At 39.6% G+C, this 20,556-nt stretch overlaps 1 protein-coding gene across 5 annotated transcripts in view; it reads right to left on the bottom strand.

Moving 5' to 3' along the window:
- N4BP2 (NEDD4 binding protein 2) overlaps positions 1-19,362 on the bottom strand; it is a 38,223-nt gene extending 18,861 nt beyond the window's left edge. For 2 of the 5 annotated variants that reach the window (XM_041402503.1, XM_041402508.1), the window contains exons 1-9: positions 16,841-19,362; positions 12,329-12,499; positions 11,927-12,099; positions 9,094-9,433; positions 6,052-7,285; positions 5,087-5,211; positions 3,836-3,924; positions 2,218-2,294; positions 361-516 (exon numbers count right to left, since the gene is read on the bottom strand). In XM_041402503.1, coding sequence (XP_041258437.1) covers positions 361-516; positions 2,218-2,294; positions 3,836-3,924; positions 5,087-5,211; positions 6,052-7,285; positions 9,094-9,310 — 1,898 coding nt within the window. In that variant the 5' untranslated portion in view covers positions 9,311-9,433; positions 11,927-12,099; positions 12,329-12,499; positions 16,841-19,362. Of the gene's footprint in view, positions 1-360; positions 517-2,217; positions 2,295-3,835; positions 3,925-5,086; positions 5,212-6,051; positions 7,286-9,093; positions 9,434-11,926; positions 12,100-12,310; positions 12,500-16,840 lie in introns of all 5 variants that reach the window. The other 3 variants (XM_041402504.1, XM_041402507.1, XM_041402506.1) reach the window with 3 other exon arrangements.
- Positions 19,363-20,556: the final 1,194 nt, after the last annotated feature.

The raw sequence follows: 20,556 nt of genomic DNA on the forward strand, positions 1-20,556 counted from the left end.
ACATTCTTCTAAAAAACAATTTTTAGATTTTAAGTTCTTTGTATCTATAGCATACATCCAACAACACATTTCTAAGATAACAGAAAGTCAGTCAAGATTGGCTTCTTGAAAAGTAACACTGCCATAATGGGAGGCTTTCAAAACATTGGAAAGTTGACTAGATCCCTTGACTACTCATTTCTGAAAATCCTGAAATTCTTAAAAATTAAAAAACTATGTAGGGATTTTTTGTGTTACTTAACTGTCTTTTTTAATGCATTCACCGTTTGACACTATTACCCAGGTTTTGTTGCTAAGAAGCTAAAAGGCTACATTTTCAGCCTTTTATTTGATGCTACAAAGCTAGTGAAAGAATCTAACCTCTCGCTTTCCTCCTGACAAGGATCTTCACTCCAACCAGCAACTTCTGATTTGTCTGGAACTGAAGAGTCCAATATTGATCTAACAGTAAGGCAGCGTTCATACCGTTCCAGCATTCTTTTTATCTTTTCTTTAGATACACCATGAATGTTTCTCCTATGAATTGAAAACCAACAAAAATAAAGCCATTTTAGATTTCTGTATTACAATGACAAAGGAGAATAATTTAATAAATTTACAGCAAGACTAACCAAAGAATTCAGGGAGCCAGATGAAAAGCTGTGAAACAGCAATTCTGTCCATATCAGTGCACTAAGGTGTTGCAAACAGGACACATCAGACAGATTGCTGCTCCACTTCTCCACCCCACGTGGTCTCTGTACTGCAGTTGGATGCTTTGCATAACACTAAACCTAAAACTGTTCTAATAATGCATCTTCCTCAAATAAGTTTCAGAAAACACACTATATCAGATCCTGACGTGAGGTACAGAAGACTTCTGAATTCAGTCGTCTTTCCTTGGTTTTGCTAAATGAAGAACTCACTGATCCTTGAAGAAAACCTATTCACCTATTATTCCGGGCACCCTTTGGTCAGAAATTTTCCTAACTCTGTTAAGCACCAATTAGCACTGTGTTCTGCTGCAGTGCCACCTAGAACAAGTGAATCTTGCCAAGGATAGTAAAAGAGAAATTGAAAAAATAGAAGAAAAAGTTTAACTTTTATTTTAAGAAGGAAAATAATCTACCGTACCTCACTTAAAAAGCAGCCAACCTTCAGCTAAACATGCAAATTCAGATGACAATCACAAAATAACAAAAATCACAAAATAACCTCTGTTGGAAGGGACCTCTGGAAGTTCAGTCTCCTACTCAGAGGAAGTACAGCTAGATCAGGTTGCCCAGAGCTTTTTGTCTGATTTTGAATATCCAAAATGACTGAAAGTCTATGAACTCTATGGGCGAACTCTTTCAGTAGCTAACCACCTTTAAAGTAAATGTTGGGCTTTTTTCTTTTAGGTAATCTTGAGCTCCAATTTGATGATGTTTAGCTTGTCCTATCCCTGCACAATACTTTTTAGTCTTTATAATGTTTCAGAAGGTGGCTAAAAACAACAAAATTATTCTTCTTCAATGATCTGTGCTTAAGGCTGAATAAACTACTCTTGCTCAGTCCCATATCACCTGCGAATTTGCTAAGAGTGCACTCTGTCCCAGCATCCAGGTCATAAAAAGGACATCAAAGAGCTGTAGTCCCTCCCCAGAGGGACATAAGGCTTCACTTTGGATACACAACATTTGAACCTGGCATCTAGCCAATTTTCTCATTATGTTTTCTTATGTTTTATTATTCACATACATAGGGTTTATGTCTTGCTGACTTCAGCCCTAAGTAATAGAAGGTCCTGCTAAAGAAGAGGTAAGCAACAATGAAGATGCACAGAGGTCTGTCCCTCTTAGGCCACAAGGTGCTGACTGCCCTAAATTCAATGACAGCAGAAACACTTCAACTAAAGCAACAAACCAGGATGCAAAAAACAGCCCCAAGCTGATGTGATTTCTGCAACCTCAGTGACCCAAAGGAACAGTCACTATACCTTCCATGCAAAGAACTCTAATAGTGAAAACACCACAGTGTCTACTGCTAACAGTACCTTTTGCATGTAACTGAAGTGACAGATCTTATAATATATACATAATACATTAAAAAGTCCACAAAATATCATAAAAAAGCTACTTATTATCACAAAAATTTTGACAGATACCTTGCTACTTCACTAGCCATTGTACTAAATGACACCTTTTTAAAAATAATAGCTTGTAATGTCCAGTATGTTATTTTCCTTTACATTCTTACCTTTCAAGTTCTTTTGGTTTAAACTTCCACCAAGTGTCTGGTTCTCGGAACATTACTTTGTATTTGAACTGCTGAGCCTGAATAAAAGAGATATAATATAGAACAGAACATGCCACATCACCCATTTCTTATTTCTATGACAAAGCACACTATACGCATAGCTTGCTTCTTCAAAGCTGATTTTTGTATTTTTGATACTTATGGAATAAAACATTTGGAATAAACATTTTTGTTCAGTGTTGCACTTTGGTTTACGTAAACTGAAATTTTTTAAAAAATGTATATGTATCTCTTACCATAAAATTAAATGTGTGCCATGACATGTCTTCTCTGAGACAATACTGCAAAACATCATCTCTTTCAAGATACAGCATGCACATGTCTACACAGCCTCTCCAAGACAGAGTAAAGTGCACAGCTTACATTCAGAGCTGACCAGATGCAAACCAGCTCCAAAACAAGCAATTCAGTTACATTAGCACAGTTATTGTGGACAGCCTTCCTGCCACATGGGAAACTTGACCAAGCTGCAAGTAAATGGTTTCTATATAGTTCAGTCTCATAATGACAGAAAAGAAGCCTGAAGTCTAATCAGGGGAAACACTGCAAGTACTGTACTGTTTCTCCCCATTCTTGTTCTCAGAAAAAATTCTTATCACTGTACCAAACTCTGCACTTCTGCAAGAACTCTTGTTGCATCTTGATTTCAGTATACAGCAAAATGAAAGACATAAATTACAAAAGAACTGCTAATCTGACAGTTGCTAATAAATGCAAGGATAATAAAATAAACATTTTATTAGCAAAAATTGTGTGTGTCAAAGTCTCACTGTTCATTAATCTATTAGCACATCCAGCATATGTAAGGTATCTGCTCAAAAGCTGTCAATTATATGTACTACACTCTCTGCTGTGTCTCTGTAACAGGCAAGGAGAAATCCCAGATCTACATTATAATACTTTTTACAGTGTATTATTTCAGTTAATCAGAATCAATTTCATAAAATAATGCTGTTATAATAATACCAACCAATATGGTCAATGATCAATAGCAAAATACACTCTAGACTCTAAAAGTGTTGATGTCCATTTAAAAACTATTACGTGAAAAGGTGGGATCACTTCAACAAAAAGTATTAAGTAAATCTGCGTAACTTCAAGCAAGCTAGAAATATTTGGTGACTCTAGCCTCCAAATGGTATCTGCCTCTATGCTATATTTAGGATGGAACTGAGTTTTCAAGTTTTACAGAGCCTCACACATCACTTGGCCATTAGTGTTGATTGCATTTTTAAAGCAGCTTCTAATTTTCCTGATCATATAAAAGAGGAACAAAATCCAGTTTCTTCAACAACATTTGCTTTTGGCCCCAAGAACAAAGCACTTAGCTTTGGCTTTTGGTAACTAGGCCGGGTTAATGCTCATATACCACATGACACTGAGTCACATCAACACAACATGACACTGGGCAATATGACTCCATGCAACACTGGCTTTTTTACCCCAGACTTCCTTGTGGAATAGCAGCTAGACTGTGAAAAACACGCCCATTTTAAAACACGTTGTTGCCATGCTAGACAATAATCTGTTTTCACATTGGTCAAATTGTAATACTAACCAAAGCAACATAAGGCTTCATCTCCCATGCTTGTATGTTTGTGTTGTCAATTATTATAGGAGAGATTCGCATTTCAAATGCTTCTTTAGCTGAAAAATACACATGTACAAAACAATGTAATACAGTTAATTTCATTACAGTAGGGTGAACATATTAATACTCATTCTCTAAATTTGTTCTATATTTACCTAGTTAATCCATAATGATTAACCACTGTGTAAAGTACTTTGCCATAGCTTGATCTGTTTCAAGGCCCTTTATTTCAGAAATCCCCCCTCACACGTAAAGCTATTGAGATATGGCATTAGCTTTTGAATTAACGTATGTATGATAATCAAGGAATGAAAATGCAGATGTAAAATGCATCAAGATGACTAATCAATCAGTAAATTAAACTAAAAAAACTACATGATCACCTTAAAGTGGACTTCTTTGTTGCATACAAAATTCTTGGCTTTAAACAGTCTTAAGATTAGTCCACTCTGTAAACTGTATAAAATATGAAAAACCAAAAGAATTATTGTAATTTAAGTACACATTAATGAAATGTATAGAACCACTAACTTTGAGACACAACACCATGTTTCTGTAGCCATGTTACAATGTGTCTGAACAATCACAGTTCTTGCTGAAGCCCACATTTGTTTCATTTCTCCACTAGTAGAAATTTGACAACAGAAAAGGGATCATGATTCAAATTTAGCATGTAAAAGCTTTAAAACAATTCTTCTATGGTAAGCTTAGCACAGATCACTGTCAGAAAAATCCCACCCAATTATGAAATGGGGAAAAATAATTTATTCTGCCTTGCTCTTATAATTTTGTTTAAATTTGACAATGATTTTGTCTACAAGAGGAAAAAAAGGATAACTAAGAGCAGGAAGATTATCTGTGTATTATTTGTATCCTCATTACTTACTGCATATACATATTATGCATCATCTCAGAAGAAATATTTCTGGGAGATGGTGTAAGTAACCACTCTAGAAATGGGACACTACCCAAAATACATACCATGACAAAATCTGAGGACAAAACATACTCTTGACAAAGACAGTGGCATTTCTAATTGCAAAACACACAATGAACAGATGACTTCTGAGTTTGTGCTCATATTCTTTATCCACACATATTAAAAAATACCTCTATGATGGGATAAATGCTTGTCACGTAACAAGCCAGGCAGATTTTTAAATAGCACACAAGCACTGAACTGTAAGTGAGCAAGCTAATCCCTTATTTATATCTCACCTCGTTTCCTGTTCCAGTCATGTGCTGCCCCTAAGCAATCAGGATCATAATGGTATTGTCCATGTTTGTAAAAGTAATCATCAGTACTAAGAATGATTCCACCTGGATTATCCTCAAGCAAATTCCTGTGAAAGATCAAGAATTAAACAGCTTTTTCCCCTTCTCCTCCAAGCTCCAATGTCTACTACCATACATACTTTTTTTTAGTTTCTTACACAAAACTAAAATTACTTGGAATGGAAGCAGCAAATGTAGGTAAGAGGAAAAAAAATTCAACCTCCAAGCAAATACGATCTATAATAACTTCCCTCCTTTGTTTTTTCCAAAGGCTAAGGATTATCTAGGGGAAAGAGCTGATATAGTTCCCTACAAGTCTCTCATTTCAAAACATCAAGGGAGGTATTTTTCCATCTACACGTAGTGACATACTTTCACACTGACAAATATCCTGTCTTAATTGCATCACATGTTTCAGGTGTCAGTCAAAAGGAGTCTTAGGTCAATCTAGGCTTTCAGAGAGTAAGAAAAGGAATCAAAAATTCCCCCCAAGAAGCTTCACATATACTACTTAAACCATAAAGTCACACAGTGGAAGGGGAATTTCTGCCTGTAAAGAGCTGGCATATTCCATCAGTGTAATTCCAAGAAAACACTCGAAATAAACTGGGACTGAAAGAATACAGCAGACCTAACATTACAGCAATGATGCTCTGCTGACAAACTCCTTTGTTCAGTGACAGAAGTTAAAGCTCATCATTCCTGTGTCAATTTCCACTAGGAAAGGACCTGCAAGCAGCTCTGCTCTCAGCAATTATTATTACCCATCACACTGCATGTACTGTGTAGCTTGCAATTAGGGTTTACACATTACTATTTACAAGTGTCAGAAAACTGTCTCTGCCTATGCCAAATCCTGTACACGATTAAGCAATTTTTTTTTTAAGCTCACAATATAAATGTTCTACCTTGCCAAATATGATTTTCCTGATCCTGGAACACCTCTGAGAAGAACAAGTACTTGACCTATTAGTTGCATCTTTTTTCTCATCATGTGACAAACACGTGGTTGCTGTGCTTGCGGGAGGCTCAATTTTGAGTTTCTATCTTGATTTCCCCATACCTTCAGAGAAGAGCTGCCATCCCAGGCATTTGAAACCACTGGGGAGGAAAGAAAAAGTCCCTTTTCCGAAGCTCTACAGTCAGAAACAGGTCTCCACTGCCCTGGACTGGGAGCCACAGGAATTACAAAGCTGTGACTTCTACTGGATGGATAAAACACAGGAGCCATGATATTCCAGTGTTGTTGAGATTGACCTGATGGTGTAGGAAAATTTAAGTTATAACCCTGCTGAATTTGTTGAATATCTGCGGGTTTTTGTGTTTTGAAACTGGATGTTTCAGGAGAGATATACGCCTCTGGAAGAGAAGCACTCTGGTAGCTGCTAAAGGCAATCACTGCATCTTCCTGTTGTTCCAGGCACCTTGAATTAGGATCTCCAGAAACAGCTACTCCAAGTGCCATAGGTCTTTGGGAGGACCCACAAGAAGCAGCAGTCACACTACTTTGATCCAAAACAGTATCTTGTGTCTGATCAGAATTTTCACATGATATTTCTCCATTTGATAGTTTATATACTTCTGAAGCCACATCATGTTGAACATGTGTTTCCAACATATCAGAATCTTCCAGTATCTCTGCAAAACTGTCTGATGCAGATGGTGGGCTTGTCTGGATGCTCAGCTGACTCACTGGTGGCTGGGAACAGCAGAAGTTTTCTAAAACCTCATTATTTGTCTCTGCTTGCTGTGGAAAAAGTAGGACATCGCAAACAGAATCAGGTTTTTCCCACTCAGGAAATTTGGTAAAACCATCCTGTTCCACAGGGTGCTCATGTACTATTTGGTCATTTGCAGAATTAGGCAATGATTCCTCACTCAAGCTGTAATTCTGAAAGGCATTTTCTAGTAGGGAATCCAGTTCTCCAGTCAGCTGCACACCAGGTGACAGGACCTTGTCTACTGCTGCTCCAGAATAACTATGTGCTGCAGTACCTTCCCCCATTCTTTCATTTGCAATAGATCTTTGCTGATTAACATGAGGTAATGATGATGCTGCTAAATCAAAACCCAAGGTTTTTGAAGATGCTGCTCCTTTGGCATGGGTGGACAGCTCTAGAAGATGATCCATAGCGTTTTCTACTGTTGGGCAAGATAAACAGAATAAAGCCTGGTCAATTAAACCAACCCAAGCTGATGCACATGCATTTTTTTACTTGAGGAAGCATTTATTACAACTAAAGAAACAATCAAAAGAACGTTCAGCAATTCACCTTTAAACATAGCTTCTGAAACTCCCTTGATCCATTTCTCATTAGAAGTAAAGGCAGAATTGGACATATTGAAAAATAACAACCTAATAAACTTAAAAATTACTATGGAAATACTGTCTAAAAATTACAAATTTCAACTGGAAAAGTATCAGAGCTGGATGTTTAAATGGATACTTATTTCTAATCTATCTCATATAGATGAAATAGTGTAAAATGAACTAAAAACTCTACAAAGGATGAAAGAGATAGAAGTATGCAAAGTATGTTCACTATGGTCCACTTTAAAATGTCCTACCTAATACAGCCTGAAAAATCCAGTATCTGCATTAATTCTTTGTAAAGCCATTAAATTGAGTAGAGGGTGCCAGTGATCAACATGGACAAAATTAAAAGCAGGCACAAACATCTGAGCCCTAAAGCTAAGCTTCTGTTTTCCTGAAAGACAGTGTAGCAAAAACTTTAAGCTCATTTAAGTATGACTCTGTCTGCGCTCACTAAACAAAATCTTATTCATCCTTCCAGCTTCTCTACTGTATGAAAACAACTTATTAGCACTCAAATATGCTAACCTTTCCATTTTTAAACTACTGTTTACAGTACAAGGCTATGAACTCTACATGTTTACTGCATTCTCCAAATAAGCTTTAGATAAAACTGTTATTATGGTAAAGGTTGAATCTTATTAAGAGTTAGAAGCATGAATCAGTAATTCCATCAAATTCCATTTTAAAATTAACAAAAATTTTAACAGCACTCTCCCATTTGTTCTGAAATTATACACTCTGTACAATTTAGGTAATAAAAATGTCCTTTTAATGCTTACCTAGCTTTCATACATATAAAAAAAAGCCAAAATCTGCTTTCTTAGCACATATTCTTACAATAATCTCAGTTAATCACATCTGCTCATATGAATACAAATTGATTAAAATGCTCCATATATGGCTTATTTCCCTGCACCTCACGCAATACTTTTATCATAGGCAAATGACCTTGCATACACAGGAATTTTAAAACCACAGAAGAATGGGAGGGACTGGGCATAAATATGAAAATAGTATGCCAGGAGAGTGGTATGTAGGTCGGCAGAGTGTAGGGAAAGAAACCAGTTCCTTGCTTTAGTTCTAGCCAGGCTGCAGAGAACTAAACATGACAAACCGAATTTATCCTGCAGAAACTAATCCTCAGTGGACACGACAAGATGACAATACAAAATAAATGTAAAACAAAAGCTCAGTTCAAGTATTTAAGGAAAAGCAAATGCTGCTAGGACCACATATGGCATACCATCAAAAAATTGTGATCCAGAACATAAAATACCCCTCCTGCAGAAACAGCTTAGGCATCTTGCAGATATGGCACAGAAACTTAACTGGAAAAACTAGATTATCCTCACAACTCCACTACTGCCTGCTCTGTGTCACACAACAATCAACTTTAAACAGTACCTTCAGTTATGGAGCACACTGCTCCATTTATCAGGCTCACAGAAACATCGTTAAATTTGGAGAATCTTACATGGTTGTAAAATTTCAAAACATTATTACTCACCTACTTATAAAAAGTTAAAACTCACAAATATGATTGCAACACCCACACCAACTTTCCTTGACTTGCACCAGTTAAGAGCCATCTGCACATGAAACAAAACTGTAGTGTCAGCTGCATATTATTTACCTTTAAAATCACATTCAGACAGAACCATATAAACCACACTAGGATCTAGGTCAGAAAACATCTCTGACATGCTGTTGAAGAGCTCTTCCTTATTGACATAATGCATTGCTTGTGCCACTAAGTGGCTTGGGTCCCCCTGGGATACAGCAACAGCAGTTCTGTCAGCATTGCCATTCCTCTGAGAAGGACTCCCACCAGTTTTCCTCTTCCGTGGCATTTTGTTTTCTAATACCCGGCGTGCTTTTTGTTCTGGTTTGTTCACACGGGGCTGACAGCACCAAGCTTAAAAATCACAAAAAAAGCTCTCCTAACTGGAATAGACCAAACAGAAATTGCAGACCTGGAATTAAAAAAAAAAAAAATTAAAAAAAAATTAATAAAATACATAATTACATTTCCATGTCTTCTATTTAAGCAGCTAAAAGATCAAAAATATACATAAGCATACAGGAAAGCATTTTCTGGATGTCTGCCTTATTTCTTTTCAAATGGCTGACAACTAGAGCAGTTTCCTCATTTTTTATTTATTCCTTATTTATGACAACTAGAGCAGTTAAACTTATTTTCCAGTTTACTAGACACTGAATCTGCATTTGGAAGAGAGAACAAATAAAATGTAGCTTAGAAGAGAAATCTAGAAAAGTAAAGTTTGCAATGCCAGGTAGCCAAACACTGGCAGAGAGGTTGCGGAGTCTGCAGCCCCACATATTCTCAAAACCTGGCCAAACAGCCCTGCTTGAACCAGGCTGTTTGAGGGCTTGGGTAACGTGCTGCATGCACTCCTGCTTGACCTGATTGCTGGGTTGAACCAAGTGACATCCAGAAGTGCCTCAGCCTGTGTGGAGTTTTTTTTAATTGTTAAAAACACTTTACAACTGTATAAACCATTAGGCAAGAAGAGGCTCCTGTCCACCCCCTTCTGTTGTGAAGGCTTTGAACACATCTTGTTACATTACAGCATCTGCAATTACTGCATTAATCTTGTACAGAAAAGGAAAGCATTTATTAATTGAAATACAAGATGGAGTACAGCATCATCTCCCTTTTTTCTTTATATCGGTGTCAAAGCTCTGTTGAGCGACGATCATAATAAACTAATGTACATTTTTTACAAATAATTATTCAGAAGCAAACCTTAGTAAGGCTCAGAAATCTGAAATTACAGCAGAGTCACTATTTACCAATAACAGTTACTGAGTAGGCCAGAAAATAATGTTTTTATATAAAACAGGTATTTTACCAGTGATGATCAATTCAACATGTGCAGATAAACCAGTGGCAAAACTTCCATTTTCACTTAGTCCTTCCCTCCCTGGATCACTGGCACACAAATGACAATGCCAGATTAGTGCCAGATTCAAATATCACTTCTCCATTATCCTCTATCAATCTCTTCCAACAACCAAGATATTGAACATTTAGCAGAATGTTGACTGTAATGTTCTCAAGTCATAGAAATTTACAAAAGCAAAACAGACAACTCCTAGGATCCCAGGAGTTTCTATTATGTGTGTATGGACTTTAGACAGACAAACCAGACGGATGTCTGAAACAATAACAAGGTCAAGGAAGTCTGAAATGCATGACAAGGAAAACAATACACAGGAAAAGGAAGAAGCAGACCTCCAAAAAATAAAGGAGAAACCTTAGTGGAAAATACTAATTGGCCAGATTGAGCTGGAACAACTGCAGCAGGTTTTTTTCATCACACTTTTTTTGGTTCACCTCTCTGATTAGCCATCCTTACACCATTCCTCACTGTCAGGAAGAAGTATTCGACCATCACAAAAAAAGTTACAGCAGATCTTGTTTTTCAAACTTCTGCATCTAATTGATTCATCCTCTAGCTAGCAGAAAAGGTTGTCCTAACTTAAACAATGTTGCCAGTGATAAAAAATGTTTGACTGATTGTTCCTCAGTCAAAAAGGTTCGACTGAAAAAGGAAAGATCCTGCAAGGGACAAAGTTATTCATGCACCTTGACATTGCTGTGCAGCAACAGACTTTAAGCAGAACACTTCAAGTGTTGTCAGTGTTTGAATCCAGTTCTCTTATGATGATCAATGATCAATCCTGTAAGAACATGCTGCTGAAAAACATGCTCTGACTGCAATTCCTATTACACATAACATCTCAAGTATAGGGAAAGAAGCAAACAGGTAGTATTCAAGGCAGAACATATAGAATAGAGGAAGAAAAATACTAAGCCATTTTCTGAGTTATAGTTGATACCAAAAGTATTCACAAAACTCTTTGAATCAAAGAGATTGTATTAGGAAACCATCAGCAGTAAATAAAGTTTTTCAAGGTCATTACAAGGCCTTATTTTTTAAGCAAACAGATCAGGGAAGTATTCTAACCACTACTGAATGTTTACTAAAAGCATTAAGCAGCATGAGACACTTCTGGTTTAACTGTGACCAAGTTCAAATGGCAAATCACTTATCAGTATTACTCCATTTTTAAGGACAGTGGAAGCCTCTAGCCTTGACACAAGAGTCAAACAATATGAGCAAAGCTGCCCAATTTGTATATATTTTTAAATTTCTCTGAATACTTTAAGGTAGTTAACTCCACACATATAAAAGAGGTTGGCTTGATTTTGGTTGGGTGGTGGTGGTGACAGCTTTTTAGTCTGGTTTACTTTGGGAGTTTTTGAACAATTTCTTAATTTCAAACTATATAAAATATTTATCATGTTATGTCTATGTGAACCTTCTGGCTTTAAAAAAAAACAAACAAATAAACACGTGCACATATATACTTACAAGCTGGAATTGGAAAAAAAATTTATATTTGTAATACATATATAGTAGCAATGGCACAGAACTTACATCTTTAGCTTCACTGAGTTGTCCCACAGTGGGTTCTTTCTCATCTTTCCAAAACCACCACTGACGGCACATTTAATAATGATCTGCTGTAAAAAACTATAATGCACTCTTCTGTCAGGAAACCATACTTTCTAATATACAAATCAGATCTCAGCAGAAGTGGCTGCTTCCTCCTGACAAAGGAACAATCAGAATACCAATTAAAACTTTTATTTTGCTCACTTTAAGCAGTTTTAACACTGAGCAACACACTTAATAGGTTTGAGCAGATTAAGCACAGCTAATACCTTAAATAAGTACCCAACATTTCAAGCTGAACTCAACTGTAAGTTTTCCTAAGGATAAGAACATCTACCTCATTTCAGTTTTTACATGACTTCTTACCTAAAAAAGCTGACTTACATCAGGTAATGAAATAACTTAGCAGAAGAATTAGCCAGAAATGTAAGTTTCCTCACTTGTCATTCCACTTGGTTCTTCGCCACAGTTCTTAACCATCTTGAAAAGGCTTACATATCCATGCTGGTGAAGACTAGATTCATTCCATCATGTGGGAAATTAGGCAAATAAAACCTGGCACATCAAAATAAGATTACGTTACTTACACAGCTTATTTGTAAAGTCCTACTAATGCTAAAGAACTGCACTTCAGTTCATCAAAGCGACTGCCAACTCCTAATTCATTGTGTACATACCAAAGATGTTAGGTCTACTCAAAGTCTGACAATTCCAGTTTACATATTAGCCTGGAGCTTACTCCTCACAAGTCCTGTGCTTCCAAACGAACTTTAAAAAAACCCAAACAGCAATAAAACCACCATGCAAAACAAAATAAAGAATAAACATCAACAACAAAAAAACCCAAAACCCCAAATACACAAAAAAACAACAAAACCAAACTGAACATGTACACCTAAATTAGGTAAAGAATTTGAAATAACTATTCTGTCACACTCCTAGCACGACAAGTTGATGGCCTAAATATTCTTCAAAAGAAATGGAGATACCCATCTCACATTTTACATCTAATTAATGCCACTGCTCCAAATAATTAAAAACTGCTATCAAAACATAAAAAGCACTTCACTTAAGCATGAACTTGATAAGAATCCAAATTTACAAAACAAAGGACATGTTGCAGACATAGAAAGTTATTCACCTCAACAAAGTGGCTTCAGAAAAACCATACCAGGAAAAGCTGAAAAGCCATTCAATTATTTTACAGAATAACCTTTCAACAAAGGTAATTTCCACATTTGTTCATTTGCACTTTGAGATTTTCTGAGTGGAGAAAAGCTATTAAGTATTTAAATACAAGCACAAGAGGAAAGCAGCCAATGAAATCAAACTGACAGCAATTCATTTTACTTTCTACTATTTATAAAATAAGAAACTTTTGGTTTTTGGACAATGTTTGAGTCACTCCTCTAAAAACCAGAAGGTAAAAAGGGAAGAAAAAAACAGGAAAACAGGAAATGCTTTCCAGCAGATTGTTCTCAGTAAGTGTAGGAGTAGCAAAGGAGATAGTCTGGGAGCCTTTTGTTGTCTGCCATTTCTGCCAGCAGTCAGCAAGGGAATAGGCCACTTTGTTATTGAATGTGAAAATCTATACCAGCTAAAGACAGTGCTTCTGGAAACACGTCAAGGATCTTTTCTACTCTTTCCTTCTTCCACTCCGTTTTATTCTCACTGGCTGTTCCAAGGTTGTGTTCAACAGTTTTAACAAAGGTCCTCCTTTGTCATATCAATTTCTATCAAAAGTGCAATACACTGACAAATAGGTCCAATTCCTAACTAACTTGCATATACCTGTTTTATGCAATCTATTCTGCTAGGATTTTTTTTCCACTTTTGTGATTCTTAAGTCTGTACCAGGTCAGACAGATTCTTTTGAAGCTGCTGCAAAAAGTAAGTATTCCTTTGAGAACAAAACAAAAGCTTCAACCAACTACACACAATGTTCAAGAGTACAAAGCCAGCACAAACTCATCTGAAATAGATGCTTATGAAGCAAACACAGCCTGCAGGAAGAACAGAGCCGTGTTTCTTAGGAAGGACTCAAAAACTCTTCTGCACATGCCATGTCATGAGAAGTCAACCTGCAGTGGAAGTCATCTAGTGTTTCACAGGTGACAGAAGCTGTGAAATTCCACATTGTGCAGTTTCCTTCCAAAACACAAAGCTGCTCTTGCTAGAGCCCTTCCATAGAGCTCCCAGAAAGGGACAGTCAAATCTGCTGGATGTACATGATTAAAGCAGGGATGTGGCAGAAGGAAAGCCACCAGGGAGTGTGTTCACCATCACCAGGTCTGCCTGAAAGGAACTTCCTTTTACTGTGCACTGAAGGACAAAGCTTGGATTTTGGCAAAAAAAAATGCAAGTGGGAGTGTGTTCACCACCATCAGGTCTGCCTGAAAGGAACCTCCTTTTACTGTGCACTGAAGGACAAAGCTTGGATTTTGGCAAAAAAAAATGCAAGTGACCTTAGTATTATGAAGAGTGCAGCTATGCAGCATGACAAACTAAAAAAAAAATAAACAACCAGTTATTCTCCTTGTTTAGGTGGAGAAGGTTGTTGCTTGGGTTTTGGTTTTTGGTTTTTTTTTTGTTTGTTTGTTTGTTTGTTTTGGTTTTTGGTTGTTGTTGTTGTTGTTTTGAGTTTGTGGAGTTCTTTTTTTTCAGAAAATAGTAAGAGTATCTGCAAAATGTCTTTCCAATTCTAGGAGTGTTTAGAGTATTTGATCTTTTTATAGCTTGCCTTCTAGGTCCTTCTCCCATACAGCTCACAGCCCTCTAAAGCATGCTGAAGAAAGGGTTTTCCATGGCAAATTTGGCTTTGAGGGGAGACCTTCCAGGATGCTGAGCTCTTGTGCTACCTGGGCTGTCCCCAGTGCAGACTCCACACAGCCCAGCTGTGACTTATGCCCAGCCTCCAAGCAATACTGCAGGCTGAAACAAAGATGAATCTTGTGGTAATGTTGGTGCTTCTGCAATTCCACACCTGACATCAGTACTACTGCTTAAGATTTTATTCCAACTCCCCACTACAAGTCACAAAGAGGTATTTGGAAAGAGGAAAGAGAATTCCTGAAGTCCTGGAGCTGCAACTTGCCCACATCATGCTTCCAGAGACTATTCAAAACTCAGCCCTACTCAGTCCTGACAGGCAGTATAACTGACAGCTAATTAATGCCCTACTGGCATTTTTATAGCAGCAGAGCCTCTGTGAAAAAAACTAAGGCAGCAACCTCTTAAAATTCAAGGATAATTTTTTAATGGAGTTCTTCTGCATGTAAATTTAGCTCTATAAACATTCCTGAAATAGTAAGTCAACTGTGTCAGCCACTTAGCATAGATTACAAATTAGTACACAGGCAGGAGTGAAAGACAAGAGCACAACACAGACAAGAGCACAACACCTCAGACCTAAAATCCCCCAGTCCCATATGTAACACTTATATTCGCCCTATATCAGTGGCTTCCCCAGATTAAATGCATTAACGTTAATACAACAGAGGAAGAGGATTTAAAAAAAGTGTAAACAAGGCAACAAGAAATAGAGAGCAACTCCATAGCTAAAACAAAACAAAAACCACGAGACATTAAGAAAAAGCCTGTATTTAGTGAAAAACAAAACACAGGATTTTAACATGTGCTTTGATGCTGTTAAATTTTCCTCACCAGTTCTTCACACAGTCAACAGGAACCCAAACTGCAAAGGTGCTGCAAGCATGCGACACAAGCAAGCCCAGCCCCGGCCAGGGTGACTGTGCTGGGAAGAATGAGGGTTAAAACTTTCAACCTTACAAACTTACACCATACGTTAACTTTTTCTGCCTTTCTGTAATTTTCTCCATTTGTATTTCAGCCTTTGGCTCTCAAATCACAACTAGAGATGGGTTATCCGAAACTTTCCCTACTTTTGGAGTTCTTTGCAGTTCTAAAGGAGTTACTCTCAACTTTTCACTGTAAGGCTCTCCTGCAAGACTAAGATGCAGACTAAACTTTGTCAATGCACTGTATAAAACAGCATATAAGTTCTCTTAACAGTCACACTGTCCTCAGTCTTTCAGTACACAAGTCAAGAAAAGTATTGGTAAATATGTATTTTTTCCCTCGCTTTTGAAGCCAGGCTCCTCCAAAGTCCCAGTAACCTTATGGTACTTGATCAGCAAAACTGCAAATCCTGTCCAAAGCACGGAGAGATATTATGCTACAAAGGTCACAAACAACCTCACGATAAACACATCTCAGCGGTTCTCGACTATTAAGAACGAAAAAGCCCTTAGAGTACTTAGAATCTCTTGATTTCGTTTTGAACGGGGTGAATTTATCTTCGCGAGACGAAGTTCACCAGCACTCCGCACTGCTTGCTGCGGGGCGGGCGGCCGAAGCCTTTCCTGGCCCTGACCCCTTCCTTCAGCGGCCACAGCTGCAGGCAGGGCAGCAGTGCGATTGCTGCAGCAGGCCGGGCAATTCCGTGACGGGCGGATGGGGGCAGGCAGCCGGCACCGCGGCGCTCACCACAGCGGCGGGGAGCGTCGAGGCCACACGAAGGCCCCGGGGAGAGCAGGCCCGAGCGGCGGCCCCGGCCCGGCGGCAGAAGGGCCCGCCCGCGACCACACTGCCGCGGCGGCTTCTCGCCAGCGACGACCCGCGCCCCCAGCGCGGCCGCGGGCGGGCGGTCAAGCTGCGCCGCCCCCGCCCCGCTGCCTTCCCTCCCACCCGCAGGCAACTCCTCTGCAGTGACGCCAGGGACGGGTCCCCCGGGCCCGCCGCCATACGGGACGCGTCGCGGGGGCCGCCCGCTTCCCGCCCCCGGGAGACCGCGGCGAACAACTCCGCGCCCTATCGGGAGCGGGGGGAGGGCGAAGCTCCTCCCCGGTCCCGCCGCCAGACCCCGCCGGCCGTTACCTCTCTCGGCTCGGCTCAGTTCAGCTCAGCTCACTCGCTGCCGCCGACGGCGGCGGGCGCGGGGCTGCGGCCGCGGGAAGGGGAGGCTCGGGCGGGGCGTGCGGCGCGGGGACACAGCGCCGCTCCCCGGCCGCCCGGGGAAGCGCAGCCCGGGAGGAGGCGCCGCACCGCCCCCGCCCCTTCCCTTGCCCGCCCGGGCCCGCGGTGCCGCCCCGGCCGGCCGAGGGCTGAGGGCAGCTCCGGCCTGCCCGCCGGCTGGAAACCTGCGTGGGACGCGCGGCAGAGCTGCGCGGTGCGAGCCGCGCTGCTGCGTACGGTACTACCGGGGTGAGTTCAGGAACGGCGGGGGATCGCCGGCAGCTAGCGCGGTGACATCTCTCAGCCGTGTAGTGACAGGTTACACACTTGTAACAAAAAGCGTGAGTGTTTAGTTGCTGCTGCTGCTGCTGCCCAGTTTTACTAAGCAATTTTTAACGTTGAGGATAGGTCCCACAGTCTGGAATGACGCCGTGGGTCTGCAGGCTCATACTGAAGCGGAAATGGCATGTAAACGGCGGGGGAGAATGAGTTTTAAGGAAGCTGAGGAGTGTCAGGTATCAGTGATTGCTGTGGAAGTTACCAGCTGCAACAGAATAGAGGAACAGCCGATTGGGAGGAGGGGGCTTCATTATCTACAATAAGCAGTGGACACTTGATGGAGATGGACAGTGGAAGATTATGGAAAGATGAAAGAAAAGATATGTGCTCTTGATGGACTGAAATGGTGATAAGTAGCCCTAAATTAGAACTTCAAAATTGTGAAGTCACCAGGAAAGGAACTAAGTGAACAAGAGTTTTGAATTTATCAACACATGTTCATACGCAAGGTGCAAAAGGGTTTTAGGGGCCGAGCTCCTAAAATAAAAATATTTTTAAAACAAAACAAGCAAAAAGCCAAAAAACACTCAAGATGAGAAGATTTTACTGGGAGAACTTTTCTGTAGTTTTTATAGAAGTTTGTTGATTTGAGAAATTTGACCGGGCTTTAAAATATAGTTGGAAAATTACATATGAAGTTTACCCATTACTGATGTCTGAGAATAGGACTTCATTATATTGCTGTAGGCATCCTCGTTGGATAGGCTCTGTCTCCCTGCCTATCCCAGCAAGGTTATAGGCAGGGTCTCCACTACTTCGTGCTTGTACATCCAGTTCTCAGGAGATGGATTCCTGTGTCCCATTGTCTGTGATACCTCCCTGCCATCTGCCACCTCCCATCAGGGCACAATGTCCAGGAGGACATTTGCTGGAGGTATCCCACTGTGATCTACCTAGGGAACAGAAACAGGACACGTGTGGAAGGAGAGAATGGGGTGTCATGACCCACTTGGTAGGGTGCTCGGTGTTCTTTATAACTTCTCATGATGCTGAACAAACACATCAGTCCATGCGTCAGGGAACTTTTATGTCATAGTGTATCATCATGTTAACTCCAGCAAATAGCCTGATACTTAGTCTCAAAAGTGTTGACTAACCCTTAACTTTTACAACAAACTTCAACAAGCTCCCAACTCACACAACAAACTGCAGGTTTCAGAAGTGTTGGCTAACAAGCTCACAATTTAATATGCTCCCAATCCTAACAACATTTCAGGTTCCCTGGTGGTCTGGATTGGGGGCAAGAGAGAAGGAAGAGACAGACCAATCCACTTTCTTTTACGGTTTATCTGGTGCATATGTGTTATATAAAACAGATTTTTGCACTCTTGTTCATGCATGCAATACTAAGCCCTTTAGAGCCCTCCAGGAAATGAGGTCTGTGGTGACCTTAGTAGTGAGGAGCCTTGTAGTGCGGGACTCAACCCCTGCCTTGATGCAGGCGCACTGAGCATGAGTCTCAAGGCAGCAAAGAAAGCTGGCTTCACACAGCACTGCCCCACCTCCTCAGGACCCTCTTGTACAGTCACAACTTTCCTGTCACCACAGTCAGAATGTTTGAGACAAAACATGCTTACATGCTTATGCTTGGTTCTCCACGAGGAGAGTATGGTTGTCTCCCAAGCTGCAGATCCCTCATGGTGTGGTTCATCCCATTCAAAGGAAGTGGCATCCCTGAGCCTCATTTGTCCTTCATTTCCAAGGAAGGACAACAAAGACAGAAACATGGAAGATGTGGCCTTCAGAAAACTACTAAAAGTCTGCTTATTTAGCACCTAATCTTAGATGCTTCATAAGAAAGACCAAGAAGTCGCAGCCAGCTTTGTGTCTCAGCCACAGGTACTCCCACTTCTGGTTCCTTAATGGCCTGCTGGAGAGCCTCCTTCTGCCACCAGGACCCAACTGTTTCCATTATAGATGTAACTTTTAATTTTAATGCAAATAAGGAATAAGCAACTGCAAAAGATAATACTTGGTTTTAGGGTGAACTATGTATGCGTGGGTAGCTCAGCACAGTTGTCCTGTGAAAACTGCAGAGGGCTGCTTGGGGTAATTTGTCTAGAGCTGGTAGGGATCACAGTCCCAAAGTGCTGGCTATTTGGTAGTGCAACAACAAGGAGGCAAATTAGGATTTCTCAATGTATATATTTCTCAATAAAAGTAAGGTTAAAAAGTTTGAAATTTGTATTCGAAATATTTAATGTTTCGGGAAATAAATTGATTTAGGCATTGCTAGTTTGCCTGTGACTTTGCCATTTCAGTACTTATCTTGTAGATTAACATAGTGTGCAATATTTAAATAAACAAGGACAAACATTTACATGTCTAATAGAATACATATTAGCCTATACATCCAGGGGATGTGCTCGTAAGCTTCAAAAAGGCTGTCTCTTGCCATGACTCACAAAAGCAAAATAAATAATTATTCAATACACTGCCATTGTACATGTCAAAAAATCTGGAGGAAAATTTGCCTTGATTGGAATTTGTGTGTGTGTGTGTCATGTCAAGTGACAGTTTCATGCATGTCCCAGGAACTGTTTCCTTACTTCATGTGTTCAGTGTCTGGACAAGTATCAGAAAACAAAATCGTTTTTCTTCAAGGGCGTGATGCTGGTAATGTGTTAATCATACATTTGGAAAAATAGGTCATGTAAATTCCAGTGTAATGACTGTGTCTTTATATTTTTAAGGTTGCCAAAAAAAGAGGAAGAGAGAGGTTTTCAGTATGCTCTAGTCTGATAGCCTCCATTAAACTGCACTGCTAGAGGGGTGTTGCTGCTGGCACTTGATGCATGAAACTATGTTGTTCTGTGCCAGTTGTACATATTACAGTATTTGACACCATGAAAATACCAGACTAATTTGGGCACTGGCAGATTTCTCACTGTCACAGTTAACACTGTAAATAGGAGGGATTTGATTTAAATAGGAAGGAATTTGATTAGAAAATTACAAATCATGTAATAGAGGCTCTTTCAAGTATTTGTGTCCTTGAAATTTTCACATAACTTTTTCAAACAACACCATAATCACCTATTATATATGCTGCTGGTTTGGGTTGGTTTGTTTTTTTTTTTTTTCTCCCATTCCTTTGCCTCTCCTTATGTCTACACTTGGCTTGTTTTTACTTGGAGTGGCTTGAACATACAGCATGTAATCTGTGCTGTTTGGCTAAAGTGTTCAGTCTGGTCTTCACTGAATACTTTAGCAACAGATTTCCATTTTAGTTTCTTTAGTGCTGCCTTCTTAAAGTAAAAATACTTTAGTATGTTTTTTGCTTTTGTTACAAATCACAC

The sequence above is a fragment of the Onychostruthus taczanowskii genome, unplaced genomic scaffold (genome assembly GCF_017590055.1).
Source record: "Onychostruthus taczanowskii isolate IOZ18803 unplaced genomic scaffold, ASM1759005v1 scaffold2, whole genome shotgun sequence".
NCBI lineage: Eukaryota > Metazoa > Chordata > Aves > Passeriformes > Passeridae > Onychostruthus > Onychostruthus taczanowskii.